The sequence below is a fragment of the Mangifera indica genome, chromosome 1, assembly GCF_011075055.1.
Source record: "Mangifera indica cultivar Alphonso chromosome 1, CATAS_Mindica_2.1, whole genome shotgun sequence".
Taxonomy (NCBI): Eukaryota; Viridiplantae; Streptophyta; class Magnoliopsida; order Sapindales; family Anacardiaceae; genus Mangifera; species Mangifera indica.
Window position 1 is genome coordinate 23,695,582 of NC_058137.1, and position 15,071 is coordinate 23,710,652.

Genomic DNA, 15,071 nt, shown 5'->3' on the forward strand with positions numbered 1-15,071 from the left:
TTTTAAAAATTTTCATATACACATATTATATCATTATTTTTTTAAAAATGTATATTATTTTATATCTTTAATATATATTATATCGTATGATATATTCATTATATAATATTCATTTGATATATTTTATAATATTTATATATTTTATTTATATTATATCATATCAAAAAATACTAATACCTATTGTAACCGTAACAAATGTGATACACAATACCCAAATGAGTTAAAGTTTGTAACGGTTAAGAGTGTTGTTGGGTTTCAGTTAGAAGTCTGGGTGAAACTACCAAAGCCGGCTCATTTCTGCAACAAATTAATTAGATAAAGCAGTGAAGGTTACAATCTTATGAGAAAATATTTATGCAGCTGGAATTAGCGATGTGGCCAAAATATTGGAAAGTGTTGTGTGCTTTTCATCATCGATATCTTCTTCAGTATACAATTGCATGGCATACCATCTGGCAATGGAGACCAAAGACTTGGTCATTTTTACTATGGATTTTTCCCACACAAAACCGGTTTGCCAGGCTTTTTTTAAAGGAGTAAATCTTCGTTGAGTCAAATCGTTCTTCGACTGATCCAACCACACTAAGTAGATGAGATCCGAGTTAAAAAAATAATAATGATACTATTAATGCCGGCATTCTAAAAGACTGGCGTTTATGGTTTACAATGGATTGGCCAAGTCAACAGCTATAGTAACAGTTTATTATCTGGCTTTGGCCTTTTTTTTTTTTTTTTCCAAGCATGTTTTTGGCGTTCAAGTGTAGAAATAGAAACAGGTAACATGTCATTTGTCTTTGAAACCATTATGGGCCTTCTAACGTGGTATCTTAACTATCATTATATTCTGAACCCTAACAAATTTACAAAGAGAGATCACAATGGTACAAGTACTGGAAACAAGCCATTGAAAGCTGTAAAATAGGGCAAACAAACATTTAAGAAAGACAAATGTAAAGATGCTCAGAATTGGTCTTCAATTCTGTATATTTTCATTGCATTTGATGATTTTTATGGTATAAAAAAACACTTGAGTTTTAATGTTGTGCTCATAAAATTACATGCTTTAACTATACATAAAGATGCAGTCTCAATAGATGATTATTCTCAAATTAGAGTATGGAAGTTGAGATGCCCAAATTGTCACAAAGGTGAAGAAGTTCAGCAAAGATTTTAGAAATTATAAGTACAACCATAATGAAAATACATATCATTAATGAGAATCACAAGTTGTCTTTTTAATTTGTAAAAATAAATTTGTATAATTTATTTATACGCATAGTTTTATTTATTATTCTTGTACAAAATTAACTACAAAAATCAACACAAGTATGAATCATGTCATACCATTCTAACCTTTATTTGACCACATTTCAAGTTTACTGCATTCACAATTACCTCTTCAAATGAATCATCCCCTCACAAGCTAGAGTTCCTTCAAGGTCTCCAATGATTCGAGATATCCGAACTTCAAAACCCTTTTGGACCTCCTGAAAGAGAGTTTTTAGACTCTCAGCAAACCGCTTCTTGTCTAAGCAGGCAGACTTGTCAAGTTCTTCTGCGAACTCAGCAAAACCAGACGCAATCTTGGATTGAACTTCCATCAACTTCTGTCCTGTTGCAACGATGTGCCGCTGTAGCTGGAAGGTTTCCTCCAAGAAAAGCTCTAGTGCTTTAGTTTCTCCTTTCTTCCTTGCAGTACTCAAATCCCCTCGACCCTTGTCTAGATTGGTCTCATGCTGAAAATCAGAAGAAGAAACAACAGAAATGATCACAAGTTCAACCAAGAAATGAAGTTGTCTCGTCATGAAGTTAGCAGGTACAAATGAGTTTCAAAGCTCTTATCCCTGAATGGAACAAACATGCCTGGAAAAACATGTAAATGAGCAAACTTTGCCCTGCACAAGTCAATCAGAATGTCTGGGGTGCTTACCATACGCTTGCAAAGATCATCGGTCTTCCCCTGAAGGGACTGGTATCTATTTGCTTGTTTATTTACCAAAGACATCAACAATAGCAAGCCCTTCATTCCATTTTCGTTTCTTTCTGTATCCTCGCCACTTTTTCCGGTCAACCTCTCAAGCATAAGAAGTTGCTGCTTCAATCTCTTGATTTTGTAAGAAACTCCAAGAGCATGAAGATCCAATCTCCATTGAGAATTTTTGGTCTTGATCATGGACGGGTTAGACGATGTTGCCTTTTCAGCTGTGTCAACCCCCACCAGACTCACATTCTCCTCCTGAATTGGATTATGTATTGTTGCAGCCTTATTTTCTTCAAACTCTTTTTCAGGAGATTGGACTGTCACATTTTTGGGCTTATGAGATGGGTTTTCTTCCTTTACCTCCATATCTTTCTCTTGAGGTCTTTCCATTGAACTTGTTCTTTTTTCTTGCTCCTCTGCTGGTCTTCTCTTTTTGATCTTGACTTTGGAACCAATGGCATCATGGGTTAATGCTGGATCATCCAGAGATGAGTTTACGCTGGTCTTTTCACAACCAAAAGGTATTAACTTGGACAAGAATTGCTCTTTCAGAAAACTTAATTCTTCTTCACGCTCCAATAATATGGCTTCCAATTTGATATTGTTATGCCTGAGCTGTGATATCTCCTTGTTCAGTCCTTCAATGTGGGACTGCAGCTGCTTTGATTCGATTTCCATGCTCAGCAACCGCCATCGAAAACCTTCTAATTTTTCATCTTTCATTCTCAATTGTTCAGCAAAAGCCTCTAGTTCCAAGAGATGCCTCCTCTCAGTTACAGTTGCATACTTCTCTTCTTCCAAGCAAACCGAACCTTCCAATCTTTTGACATCTGTTGCCAGGAATTCAAATGTAAAATTAGAGAATTAAAACACAGATCAAAAAAGAATCCAGAGAAAAAATTCTGGAAAACTATGAACATCAAAACAGGCTTTAGTGCTGGCTCAAGTATCGAATCATGTAGTTTTCTTACCTAATTCCACACTTCCTTCTCCTGAAGAGTAATCAGAAGGCGGTGACAAAACATCAAGGTCATTTTTCAGCTGAGGATGCCCAAGAACATAATCAGTGGGCTCTTGTCTGATCTTTCCAGTGTGAGATGATCCTCTTGCACTGAAGGAAGCATCTAGTCGCGAATTGACTTGATTCACAAACATACTTCTCAATGAATGTCTCTCGTGTCTAGACTCGGATGCTGTCTTCAATCTTTCTGTTTCCAGTTCAGCTTGCTTCTTCTTCACGTTCGATAATTTATCCTCCTTTATAAGCATTTGCTTCTCATTTGTATCCAATTTAGATTTCCTCAGCATTGCTGACAAAACCTTGTCTTTCTGGTCCAAATCCTTGCGCATCTTTAGAATTTCCATGTATAGTTTCTGAGCCAACAAAACTGACTCCCTCTTCTGCTCCAAGACTGAATCAAGCTCTTGTTTTGTAGCTTCAACTTGCCTTAGTGCTCGACCCAGATCTGCTTCAAGTTGCCGTTGGTTCGACACAAGTTCAATAAAAGCAGCTTTGTGCTTCCTAATCTCAGTGGAATGATCTTGAGCCCTTTGCTTTGCAGCTTCTCTCAAATCTTCCGCAATACTTTCTGCTTTTGTTAGCTTCTCTTGTACCTCCTTCCTTTTTTGTTCCTCCTCCTCCAACATCTTATCCTTAGACTCCACCAAAATCTCAGTTTCCTTCAATTTTTCATTCAATTCCGAAACAGTTTCATCCTTTTTTTTTTGTAACACCCTTACTTCATTCGTAAGAGCTCCAATATGTTGGTGGAGCTTCTTCCTTTCGTTCAACCAGGTCTGCTCATGTGTAGCAAAAATACTAACAACCTTCTCATTAGCTTTTGCGTCTTCGCTTCTCAACTTTTTCAACTCAACAATCTTCCTTTCAGCAGTCTCAAGCTTATGAAGAACCTCACATTTGTGCCCAATAGCGCCCTCTCTTTGGACTCTCCACACAAGCAATCCCAACAATTGAGCACTTCCTTGAAGCATTTTATCATGCAACTCAGACCATTTCTCATCTTCCTTGCCAGAACTTGATAAAAGCCTTAAAGCAAACAAAGCAAAAGAAACCCCAAAATATATTGGATACAATCTATCGCTCTTCTCTTCAGAAACAACCAAACATGACTCGGAAACCTCCTTCTCAATCATTTCTCATACTTTTGCTTCTCCTCCTAGAATAAATTTCAAGAAAAAACTGAAATTTTGGGATTCTCTTGACATTGCTTCAACAACACAAACTTTAATTAGAAGAAGACAAGGGCTATTAAAATTATTTCATAGATACAGACAGAAATACCTAGTAGTAGTACAAATAATGCAGAGACATAATTAGGGAACAAAAAAATACCCAATACACGATAGCATGTATGGTCAAGATCATAAAGTAGAAATCAAAACTTACAGTTCAAGAGAGAAGAAACCAAAGCCACAAATTTCCGAGAAACAACAAGTGGTAACTTATGGAGAGGAATGTTGCAGCAGGCTTTCATTGAAGATCTTGGGCACACCAGCTGCATCTAACAGGGTAAAACTTGTGGCAGCATGTGGGACGTGGAGTTCTCCAAGGCCATAGAAAGTTAAAAGCAGAAGTTTTTACACGTGTATAGGTCTGCAAAATCAGAAAAGAAGTGCTTCTGCACTCATAAAAGAATTGTTTGTTCCCTGGATTTCAGTGAAAAGACTGTTCCATTGAAACCCCACTTGCTTTTTCTTCTTCGGCTCAGGCCATTGCTGTAAAGGGAAGCAAAAACACTAGATTCCTGGTGATTGGTCGACATTTGAAATTATAAAAAGGAAAAAATGAATGAAGAAAATAACATTTCAACACATTACTTAATTCATCAGATCATCAGAATAAAGTATTGTTTCCACAGTGTCTTCACCTGTTTAGGAGTTTACAGTTTATACAATTATATGAAAAAAATATATATATTCATAAGTTAACGTCAACTCTACAGAATCCAAAGTACTTTCATTTTTTTCCTTTTTATAAATTATGAACCCATAAGCTAGCTTAAAAATTTGACATTCACCAATTTTCCGTGCTACTTTTACCTTCCATCACATCAATAATGCAAGCACAAAGAAACCAAGTTACAACTGTTTACATGTTACATAATATTATTATTAGTCTAATATAATTGTTAGATTCATATTGTTTCTTTTTAGAAAGTTATAACTAGATTGATAACTTTACCAACTTAATCTAACTTAAACAAGAGTATCTCATGAAGTATAGCAAAAAAAATTATATGGTTAGTAACATTAGTAATCACATATAAATACTCAATAATACCCAAAATCAAGGAAGATCGATGGGTTTCTCACCCTTTGAAAGGAACAAATTACTCGATTTAGAGAAGGTTTATTATGAATGTTTTACTCTCAAAGTATGAAAGCGGATTCGTGGATTAATTGATTGTTGAGAGTGCTAGCTGGGGATCCAAATGAAGAAGATTTGTTCATTTGTAATTGTGTGGTTATATCATGGATCTTAAACCCACTCAATGAAAAGCTCCACAAAAGCGTTGTACACCATGACACAATACTAAGAATTTGGAAAGAGTTAGAGAAGTGTTTTTCTTAAAAAAATGGACTCGAATTCAAGAATTAAAACAAGAGCTCTCAAATATTCGACAAAGATACATGTCGATCTCTTTATACTATGCTAAAATGAAAGCTCTATGACAACAACTTGCTCGTTTTGCTAAACCATATAGAGAGTTGTTGTTTAAATTGTGTTTGTGGTGTTGTCACCAAGGAAAAAGAAGAGTAGAATTTACACCAATTCCTCATGGGTTGAATGACACATACAATGTTGTTCAACCCAATTTATCGTGCAAAGATCCCCTACTCTCTAACTCCAATGCATACTAATTCTTAGCCTACGAGGAAATCAAAATGGTAAGACGATCAAGATCTTTGGAATTAATTTATTTCTCTTTAGAACTACATAAAACTTGTAAACATACATACCACACTATGAGAAGGGAAGTCAAAGGCATGCGGGAATATGGCTAGTTACACAATATATAACCAATGTGTGGCACCTTAAACTTTAATAAGAACTAAATCGATTTCATATGTATACACTAGCGGATGCAGGGGGAGTCAAGGGGGGTCACTTGACCACCCTTGACTTTTAAAAAAAAATCTAAAAGTGTGTCTAATGTTTCCATTGTGTAATATTTGTTGCAATTGTATTAATTTCAAATTTAGAAAAGTTAAAATTTTTCTCTAACATTAGTTTTAAGTTTAAGAAAGTTAAAATTTGCCCCTTATATTAGTTTCAATTTTCAATTGTATAATATAACGTGTTCTCTTTCCATTTTGAAAAAAAAAAGTGCTCTACTCCTAGTCCATTTGATCAAAATAAAAGTATTAAAAATTTCAACACACTTCTGTAAAAAATTCCAATAGAACAATTTTTACAATACACTATAAAAATAAAATTACATTGAGGTTATTTTTAAAGGTGTGCATGGTCGGGTTTAGTAAAGTTTAAGGGTTTTTTCAAAATAAATTGAAAAAAATAATTTTAAAAATTTTCAACCGAAACTAAAAAATACATTTAAGTTTGATTTCAATTAAGATTTGAACATATTAAAATCATTCACTTTTAAATAAATTTGAATCGAATCAACTTTTGAGATCGAATCAAGTTGATTCGAGTCCAATCCTAATTGCTTATATAGAGAATGATGTATTAGATAGTATTAATAATAAAGTCATTTTACAATATTTTCAAAAAATGAAATCATATTGATGATAATTATAAATATACTAGTTAATAAATTTTTATTAAAACAAATATTTATATTTTTTATTTAAAATTTATTTATACTATTCTAATATTAACCCCTTTAAATTTTATTTTTGGGTCTACCATTATATGTATGCCAAGGCAGTTTGGATTTGCATAATCACCAAAACAATAATCAAATCTATCAAATTTAATTTATAAACCTAAACCCTTAACTTTGTTAAAACATTAAATATTTGCATTAAAATAAGTATTTATCTTAAAATTTGTCCTATGTAACAAATAAACAATCCCAGCTGAACTTTTTTTCTTATTTTGTGAAATCAAAATCAATGCACATCTTTGAAACATTGAATAGAATAGAAGAGAAATCTTTAAATCAATGAATAAATCCAACGAGAATGATTCGAAATTCAATTTATTTCTTGGGGTAATTTTGTCAAAACAAAACCCAGTGGTGATTATAAGTTATTTTTTAATTGAAATATATGTATACATTTTTAAATACATAATTTAATATATATATGATTAGTCATTAGTAATTGAGTGATTTTAAATTATATCAAATGATTATTTCCCCTTTAAATTTTATCTTAATCTCAAAAACATCTATACAACAAATGAAAAACTCAATCACTTTTCTATGAACTAACTGTCATTACAATTTTTAGTTATAAACAAAGGTAAAATTGTTATTTTACCACTAAATCCTTAATTTTAAAAGTTAATATCATTCCCCCCCTCCCCTGCCCCCCAGTTTTTAAAATTAATATTTTAACATATTCTAAGAGTTTGAAAAATTCAGATTTCACTCTTAAGGTTTGTTTCCGACCACCACCATTTTAGCCATCGATTAATACTTTCCATATATCTTCTACATCTAACAACAAAAGACAGTCACCCAACTATCATGAAGGACAATGATCGTCATACTCATATCTAGAAGACAGGACAAAGGATGATATTTTGTCATTCTTTTTCAAGTCATCCAGATGACAACACGATGAAACATCGTTTTTCGTTGCATCATTCAAACGTGACGGCAACGATTATCATCCTTTGTGTTGGTTGGGTGACTGTCCTTCGTCATTAGACTTGAAAGATAGGTGAAAAACGTTAGTCAATGATCAAAATGATAGTGGTTGGAGAAACTAAATAAATTATATGAGTGAAATCTAAACTTTTCAAACTTTGAGAATTGGGTGAAAAGTTAGTTTTAAAACTTAAAAAGAAAAATGATATTAACTTTTAAAAATTTAGTATTTAGTGGTGGAATAACTATTTTATCCTTACTTACAATTAAAATTGTAATGACAATTAGTTTATAGGTGAGTGCTTGAATTTTTCATCTGTTGTGGGTATGATTTTGAGATTAAACTAAAATTTGAATAAAATATTATTATTTATTTTTAAATTAAAAATAAAATAATATTAAATTATCTAATGAAATATTATTTATATATTTAATTATATATTATCGGAATTTTTTTATTTATTTATTTTACGAGTACAAAATCGACGTAGCTATTTTTTTTGACAAACTTTACATGAAGTGGTTTTTTTATTTAATATATAAAAAAAAGGGAAAATTAAAACCCATATATTAATAGGTAGTCAAATTTTGAATCCAGAAGCTCCCAGAAAAATTTCCCTCTCTTCCGCACAAATTCTCTCTCTTTCTCGTTCTTCCACTGACGCTCCGAAGCTCTCGACAACTCTGATTCACTTTAAATCCAACTTCACGGCTCAAGGTGATTATAAGTTTTAACTATTATCAATAATATTTTATTTTAGGGTTTTAACTTTTAATTCTTTCATTTCTACTTTCCTGTGTAAGCCCTAATTCCAATTGAATCAAGTTGTTGTTTGATTATTATATTTAATAATTAGATTAGTTTGTTAGTTTGATTTACTTTTTTCTAATAGAGTATTGTATCTGTTCTTTTGAATTTCGGAACTTGTTTTAGATTTAGAGTTTATACTAAATATGTTTTGGATTCTGAAAAATGGTAAGTTAAAGCTCACAGGATTGCATAATAATTTTATTATTTCAAAGTTCCATATTACAAATAATTTATAATGGTTGGATTGGAGTTGTGGGAGCAATTTTTTTTTTTCCCAGTAGATGATGCCTTGTTAGAGAAACCTAGAAGAGTTGTGAAATTCCATACGTGACTTATAACGTGAACTGTCAAACTTTTAGGACTATAGCTCATCAGACGTTTAGGTGTAACAAGTTCTCGTTGGTTTACTAAAGAGTAATGAAACCCTGCAGCTAGTCAATCTTATTCAATTTTATGATTTTGGTGTGTTACTGGGGCAGGGGCTACCTCTTGGCCTCAGATTGTCTTTTTTCCTTTCCTCCTCTTTTTCCTGTCAAAGAAAATTGGAGGTAAGTTCAAGGGCTAAGGATTGCTAGAATGCAGGTACTTAAGGAGAACATCCAATTTTTTAATGGTTTTTTAGGAAAATAATTCAAAGCTATCAGATTGGGGAACTAGTTTTTTGCTGGGTAGTAGCGTTGGGAGGCTGCTATTGCACTACTCTCTATTTTATAAATTTCCTCTTGTGCATGAGTAAATATCTTTGTGTTGCTCTACAGTAAATGTAATCCTTTGTCTTTAGGTTAAGGCTATATGCAGCCAAATAACATTCTTCACACAATGTTCTAAGCATGCCCTACTATTAATTTTTTAACTTGAAAGATATATTTTATTTGTCTTCCTAATCCAAATATACTTCCATACAAAATATAATTAAAATAGATAAATAATTAATTGAATGAAAATGTACGATCAAACAAAAAAAAAATCTCTGTTAGCTATGTAGATATTAAAAGAATTAATTCTTATGATGATTTTTATCAATTTTTGAAAAAAAAAGGGTTTAAATTTTATTTTAGTTATACTTTTCAACTGAATTGAGTTGTTAAATGAGTTCATTTTTGAAATTATGAAAATCAACTGGATATAGTTTTAGTTATGCATTTAGTAATGACTCTGGAGAGAAATTTTATGAGTGTAAATAGCATCATACTTTCCTAGCTTTAGTAACTATAAAAATTCAAGAAAAAATTTCAAAACTAAGTCATCAATGCTGACTCATCCTGAATTTTTTAGATTTTTGATCATTAGCTTGGTAAGTGATTATAAAATGGATGAGCTGCCGTTACCTGCACTCTTTGAACAAGCTCAGAAGATCCATCAGAGAGCAACAGATTCTGTTTGTGACCAGGTATGTTGGTGCATACATTTGTCAGGTTTAATCCTGGGTTGAATATGATTGATTTTGATCTTTGATTGGTACAGGATGTTGTGAGGAAAGGATGCCAAGCTTTGGCGAAGTGTGAGGACATGATAGGCAAGCTTGGGTTATTCTCAACAAATGAGACCAAAGAGGATATCAGCACTACCAATCTCAAATATATTCTGGTATAGTTTTGTTTTTAGATGTTTATTTGATTGTCAACACTATATATTTTAAATGCAATGTTATATTTTGCCGCCAAGAGAAGTCTAGAATGATAAGAGGCTATATTATTAGTTTACAAATTGTTACCCAGAAAAAAATCTTGATGTTCATCAAATTGTTAAATGCCTGTAGATACTTGAGAAAAGAAATTTGGTCACTTCATAACAAAGAATGAGCAAACTGTGATTTTTATGAGATGAAACTTAGGTCTTGATGTCATTAGTAGTGACTGTTTCTAATGATCATCAGGTGCCATATTATCTGGGTGAGATGATTGAAAAAATAGCACAGAATGACAGGATTCAAATTCTGAAGGCTTCCCAGGCAAAATTGAAGGTAAATAATTATTCTTATTATGATATATTTTGAAGCTTATATATCAACAAGCTGTCAAGAATTTAAGCATGATTATTCTTTTTGGGTAGTTCTTTTCAAAACTTTGGTTTTTTGTCTTTTATGCATATGAATTTATTGAGGGCTGACATTTTGTAGGAGTTCCTTTCATTTTGTGAGGCCATGGAACTCACACCGAAGGATGAGTTGGAAACCTCTGCACAAGCTGGTCCAAATGCTTTTGTAGATCAAAGAGCCCGAAAGGTAGCTTCCATTTATTTGGACATCTGGAAAACATGAATTTCGATTTTATTACAATTTTCATAAAGATGTCATCCCAGTGAATTGTGTTGTTAGTCCAATTGTATTTGTGCAAATTAAAAATTCCAGATAATGTGCTGTAGGCAGATTGCAGTTGCTTACTTTGTTTATCTTCTCAGATTGCTCGGTTCAAGCGCCAAAGAGCTGCAGAATCAAAACTTTTGGAAATAAAGGAGCGCAAGGAGCGGCGTGGCCGTTCAACAAGAGCAGCTGCCTTGTCCACTCCTGTTGAAGCTGGAGAGGAAGAATTGTTGGATGACGACGGAGAGGAAGAAAGGGAGGTTAGTTGCCATCCATTTTGAGATCTCAGAAGATTGCTTCTTTTTCCTTTTGTGGTATAGTTTTGTCGTGTTTCTTTACCGTGTGATTTTATTGATTCTCTAATCTCATTCTTTTCTAAAATTTTCAGGCTTGGCTTACTGCTATCTCGTTGGCTATTTGTAAGGTTGGTATATTTTACATTTACAAGTTCCTAAATCACAGTAATGGTATACTCATATTTTGCACTGCTTTTTTCTGATTGCCATGTCACTACATTTCAGGCTTTTGATCTGCTAGAGATGCTAAAGAAGGAGGAAGAAATGCTTTCTGCTGTAAAAGAAAGACAGTTAAAGGTATAAATAAATATATATATAAAATAAAATATAAGGTAGATTGAATAGTTATTTAGTCTATGATGCTTCTGGAGTTATGCATCTTTCTGGTCTGTGGGTCCCCATTAATTTAACCTGGTAAAAACAACTGTAACACAGCTACTAGGATCACAAAAGAACTTAAGTATTTTTTTAGTTGAAAATTTTCTGGTATTATGTGGTTTATACTTTTTGCCAAATCACTGTTACCAACATTTAGTTCTTGGTTCCTGATAGGTTCCGCCTGCCATTCTCACCCAAAGACAACAATAACAGAATCCAACCACAACCAAACACACACAAAATGGGGGAAAATGATGAATAAAGATCTGATTTTATTTTTGTCACTTAGCAGCACAACAATTTAGACACTCACTACTACAATCAGTCTATTCACTGCCCAAATCAGTTAAAAAATGGATAATTCTGGCTATTCAAGGGTCCGTTGCTGTCCACTTCTGGCTATTCGATGGGTCAGATTTCTCTTAAATTTGTCTTTCGACGGGCTACACTATTCTAAACATAACCCAATTTCTTCCTCTTTCTCTCCTTCCCCAATCTATTTTTTTTGCTTGCTCATTTCATAACTGCCTAATCCCATGTTTTTAACTGTCTAATCCCATTTCATAACTGCCCATACATGTTTTTAACTGTCTAAGCCCATTTCATAACTGCCCATACATATTTCATCTAAATATTAGTCCTAACAGTTTCTTTTGGTCTGCCGATGATGTGAGGCATGGTAATTTTGTTGAAAGGGAATAATTAGTTTGTGCTCCACTTGCAATATTGACTTCTTCTGATTGATAAGCTACTTTATTTACATGTATCAGTGCTCTACCATTCCATTCTGTGATGGTGGAATTTTATCAAAGTAGGTTGAGAATAATTGAATTCTTCATATTTTTCATGAATAAAATTATTGTGTCTGTCATACCTACAACTTGCTCGTCAGTGTCCTTTGCTACTTAGTTATTGTGCAAGGGTTAGTGACATTGCTTCCTTCAGGAAGGGGAGAAAGAATTTTCTCAGGCAGTTCTTGATGAGCGCATTAAGAAAGCAGAAGCTTGGCATCGTGATGCTGCAGTACGAGCACTATATACAAAAGCAGCACAGCCCATTACATGTGCTACTTTTGCTCAAGATGTTCTAGAAGGGAGAGCACAGGTTTCACAGGCTCATGAACACAAACACCAACCTATGATATTTGGACCTGCAAGTCTTGTGGGTGGAGGCCTAACTAGTGAGAGGGAAAGAATGGCAGCTCAAGTTTTCCAACCTCATCATAGGTACTTTTGCATCTTTTTATACAGCTTACATCTATTTTTTTTAATTCATTTTTCTTTAATGTCTGGTCTGAAAGTAATTGCCTCGATTTGCCAATATCTCTGTTTGCTTGTCAAACATTACGTTATACTATTCTACTTTGTTATTTAATCCACATGCTAAGTAAAATTTCATGATGAAAGGTTGCCAACGATGAGTATAGAGGAAGCTGGGTTAAAGGAGATGGAGATAATGAATAAATGGCAGGAGAGGAATATGAAACTAATGGAAGAAGCGAATTCTGCATGGCATAAGGACAATAAGAAATTGGGACCCAGTGAAGAGGATGATGAAGATGATGATGCTGCCGTAGAGAAGGCCAGAAGATGGGATGACTGGAAAGATGACAATCCTCGAGGTGCAGGCAATAAGAAGCTCACACCCTGTGGTTAAGGCTGGCAAATTTAATTTCTTTCAAAATTTGTTATGTAATGAATACTGTTTTCAGGGGCAATTTTCTTTCATAACCTATTATTTATGGGTACTGGCATTACAATTTTTGCTGGTTTGACAAGATCAAACAATATCATGTAGTATATGAATATTTGGGATGAGAATTTCTGATTTCTAAATAAGTTTTACCAAGTTTTGCTATGTAAAGTCAAAATTTTTAATTGAACCGTAAAGAGTAATATTATACATATTTACTTCGAGTATATAAATATGACACATTTTAATTATTGTATTTTTAATTTAAATTTATCTATTTATATAATTACATATATCAAATGTATATTTATTTGTGTGTTTAAATTAGGTATGCATAATTTTGCTGTACTTTAAGAATGACACTTCTATAGAGATTCATATCAGAATCTGTGGATCTGAAAAAACTCAAAGTTTGGAACTCTGAACTTTAAAGTTGTCTGATATATTTTCTACATAGTCATCTGTGGAGAGATTGACACCATGTCTCCATTGCTCATTACAAAAAAGAGAGATGACATTTTTTATAATGCACGGCATGTGAAGCTCTGGCTAAATGATTTGCCTAAACAAATTGCCCACTGCATTACATTAGATTTTCCCAGAGAAAAGCTTATAATCATCTTAGCAATGTAATTTAAATAAAGCTGTTGTGATGAAATTTCAAGCCAAAAGTTTGAGAAGTTAAATCTGATATTATATTGCAAGATTAATGAAAGTTGTAATTTCACAAGCTTGATCCCAAAGGTAGTAAAAGTAGTAGAGTACTAAAATTTTCAAAAAAAAACTTAGTTTGAGCTTTCACTTTTAAAACCTTAACTTATCTAATATAGTGATCGTAGATTTAATCATTATATCTCAGGTTTATCTGTCTAATCAATATGGACAAGTCTCAATTATTTTAAAAAATAATAATTTCACATGCTTGCACTAAAATCTACGTAAATTAAGATTAATCAATCCAATGTTTGGCTATTTTTGGAAAGAGTTAAAAGATGGTATCAACAATAACTACCCTTTTGTGGTAATAAAATACTTCGCTAACTCAATATGAAGAAACAATGAAAAGTCTCACCGATTAAATGTTAAATAATCAAGTCTTTAATAAGCCAACATTCAAAAACCCAACTTTACAGATTCACCAATGTATCATTTCTAACCTTCATCAAAATCATCATTTGGATTAGTGCACCGTAAATCTGTCTCACTTAATACTTTTGTTCAAATATAAAGTTTTCTAGCAATTTCATTCACAAAATAGGACAAGATGAAACAATCAATCCCCTCACGCAAATCATAAACATAATAGTAATAACAAAACTTAAAAGACCTACAATTCTGCCAATGGACAGCTGAAAGAAGTTGAAATTTTAAGACCGCCAAGTGTTCCTGTATAAACCTTTTATGGCAGATCTTTGTGATAGTGTCTGACACCGAAAGTTGTACGTTTCTTACTCCTACCCGCTTGCTAAACAATCACCAACAATCAAAATGGAGTGCCACTATTTAACCTTATCAAACTTCTTGTTCCACCTTTAAGTGACTACTGAAGAAATATAAGTTGAAAGAGGGAACACATAGAGAATAAGGAATTTTTGAAAGATTCTAAAATCCAAAGACAATCATGCAAAATCAAATTTCGGTAGCAATATTTAAACAATCAGCTCTTCTACAATGGATTGAATCTTCAACCAACAATGAAAAATCTGAACTATGATCTTCATGATAGGCTTGTTTTGTCAGTCACCATAGATAAACCACAAATAAAAAAATATACATAAAAGGAAAAATTATAGTGATGATTCAGCAGAGA

General features: G+C 32.9%; 2 protein-coding genes across 5 annotated transcripts; one reads left to right on the plus strand and one right to left on the minus strand.

The window, feature by feature from the left end:
* Window positions 1-1,232: 1,232 nt before the first annotated feature.
* LOC123212323 (early endosome antigen 1) lies at window positions 1,233-4,837 on the minus strand. Of its 3 annotated transcripts, none has more exons than XM_044631440.1 (4): window positions 4,389-4,837; window positions 2,953-4,155; window positions 1,931-2,811; window positions 1,233-1,736 (listed from the first exon to the last, which is right to left on the minus strand). In XM_044631440.1, exons 2-4 carry the CDS (start codon window positions 4,133-4,135, stop codon window positions 1,392-1,394), a joined length of 2,409 nt encoding a protein of 802 aa, XP_044487375.1. In that variant the 5' UTR covers window positions 4,136-4,155; window positions 4,389-4,837; the 3' UTR covers window positions 1,233-1,391. The 3 variants fall into 3 exon arrangements, with proteins under 3 accessions (XP_044487375.1, XP_044487367.1, XP_044487361.1); XM_044631432.1 differs by having other exon boundaries at window positions 2,953-4,158; XM_044631426.1 differs by having other exon boundaries at window positions 2,953-4,209.
* Window positions 4,838-8,343: 3,506 nt separating this feature from the next.
* Window positions 8,344-13,417, plus strand: LOC123194914 (PP2A regulatory subunit TAP46). 2 transcript variants are annotated; one of them, XM_044608422.1, is made up of 10 exons: window positions 8,344-8,500; window positions 9,869-9,983; window positions 10,058-10,180; window positions 10,470-10,556; window positions 10,713-10,817; window positions 10,994-11,155; window positions 11,284-11,319; window positions 11,417-11,488; window positions 12,515-12,795; window positions 12,976-13,417. In XM_044608422.1, the coding sequence occupies exons 2-10, from the start codon at window positions 9,903-9,905 to the stop codon at window positions 13,223-13,225; spliced, it is 1,197 nt and encodes a 398-aa protein (XP_044464357.1). In that variant the 5' UTR covers window positions 8,344-8,500; window positions 9,869-9,902; the 3' UTR covers window positions 13,226-13,417. The 2 variants fall into 2 exon arrangements, with proteins under 2 accessions (XP_044464357.1, XP_044464364.1); XM_044608429.1 differs by having other exon boundaries at window positions 8,349-8,500; window positions 9,884-9,983.
* Window positions 13,418-15,071: the final 1,654 nt, after the last annotated feature.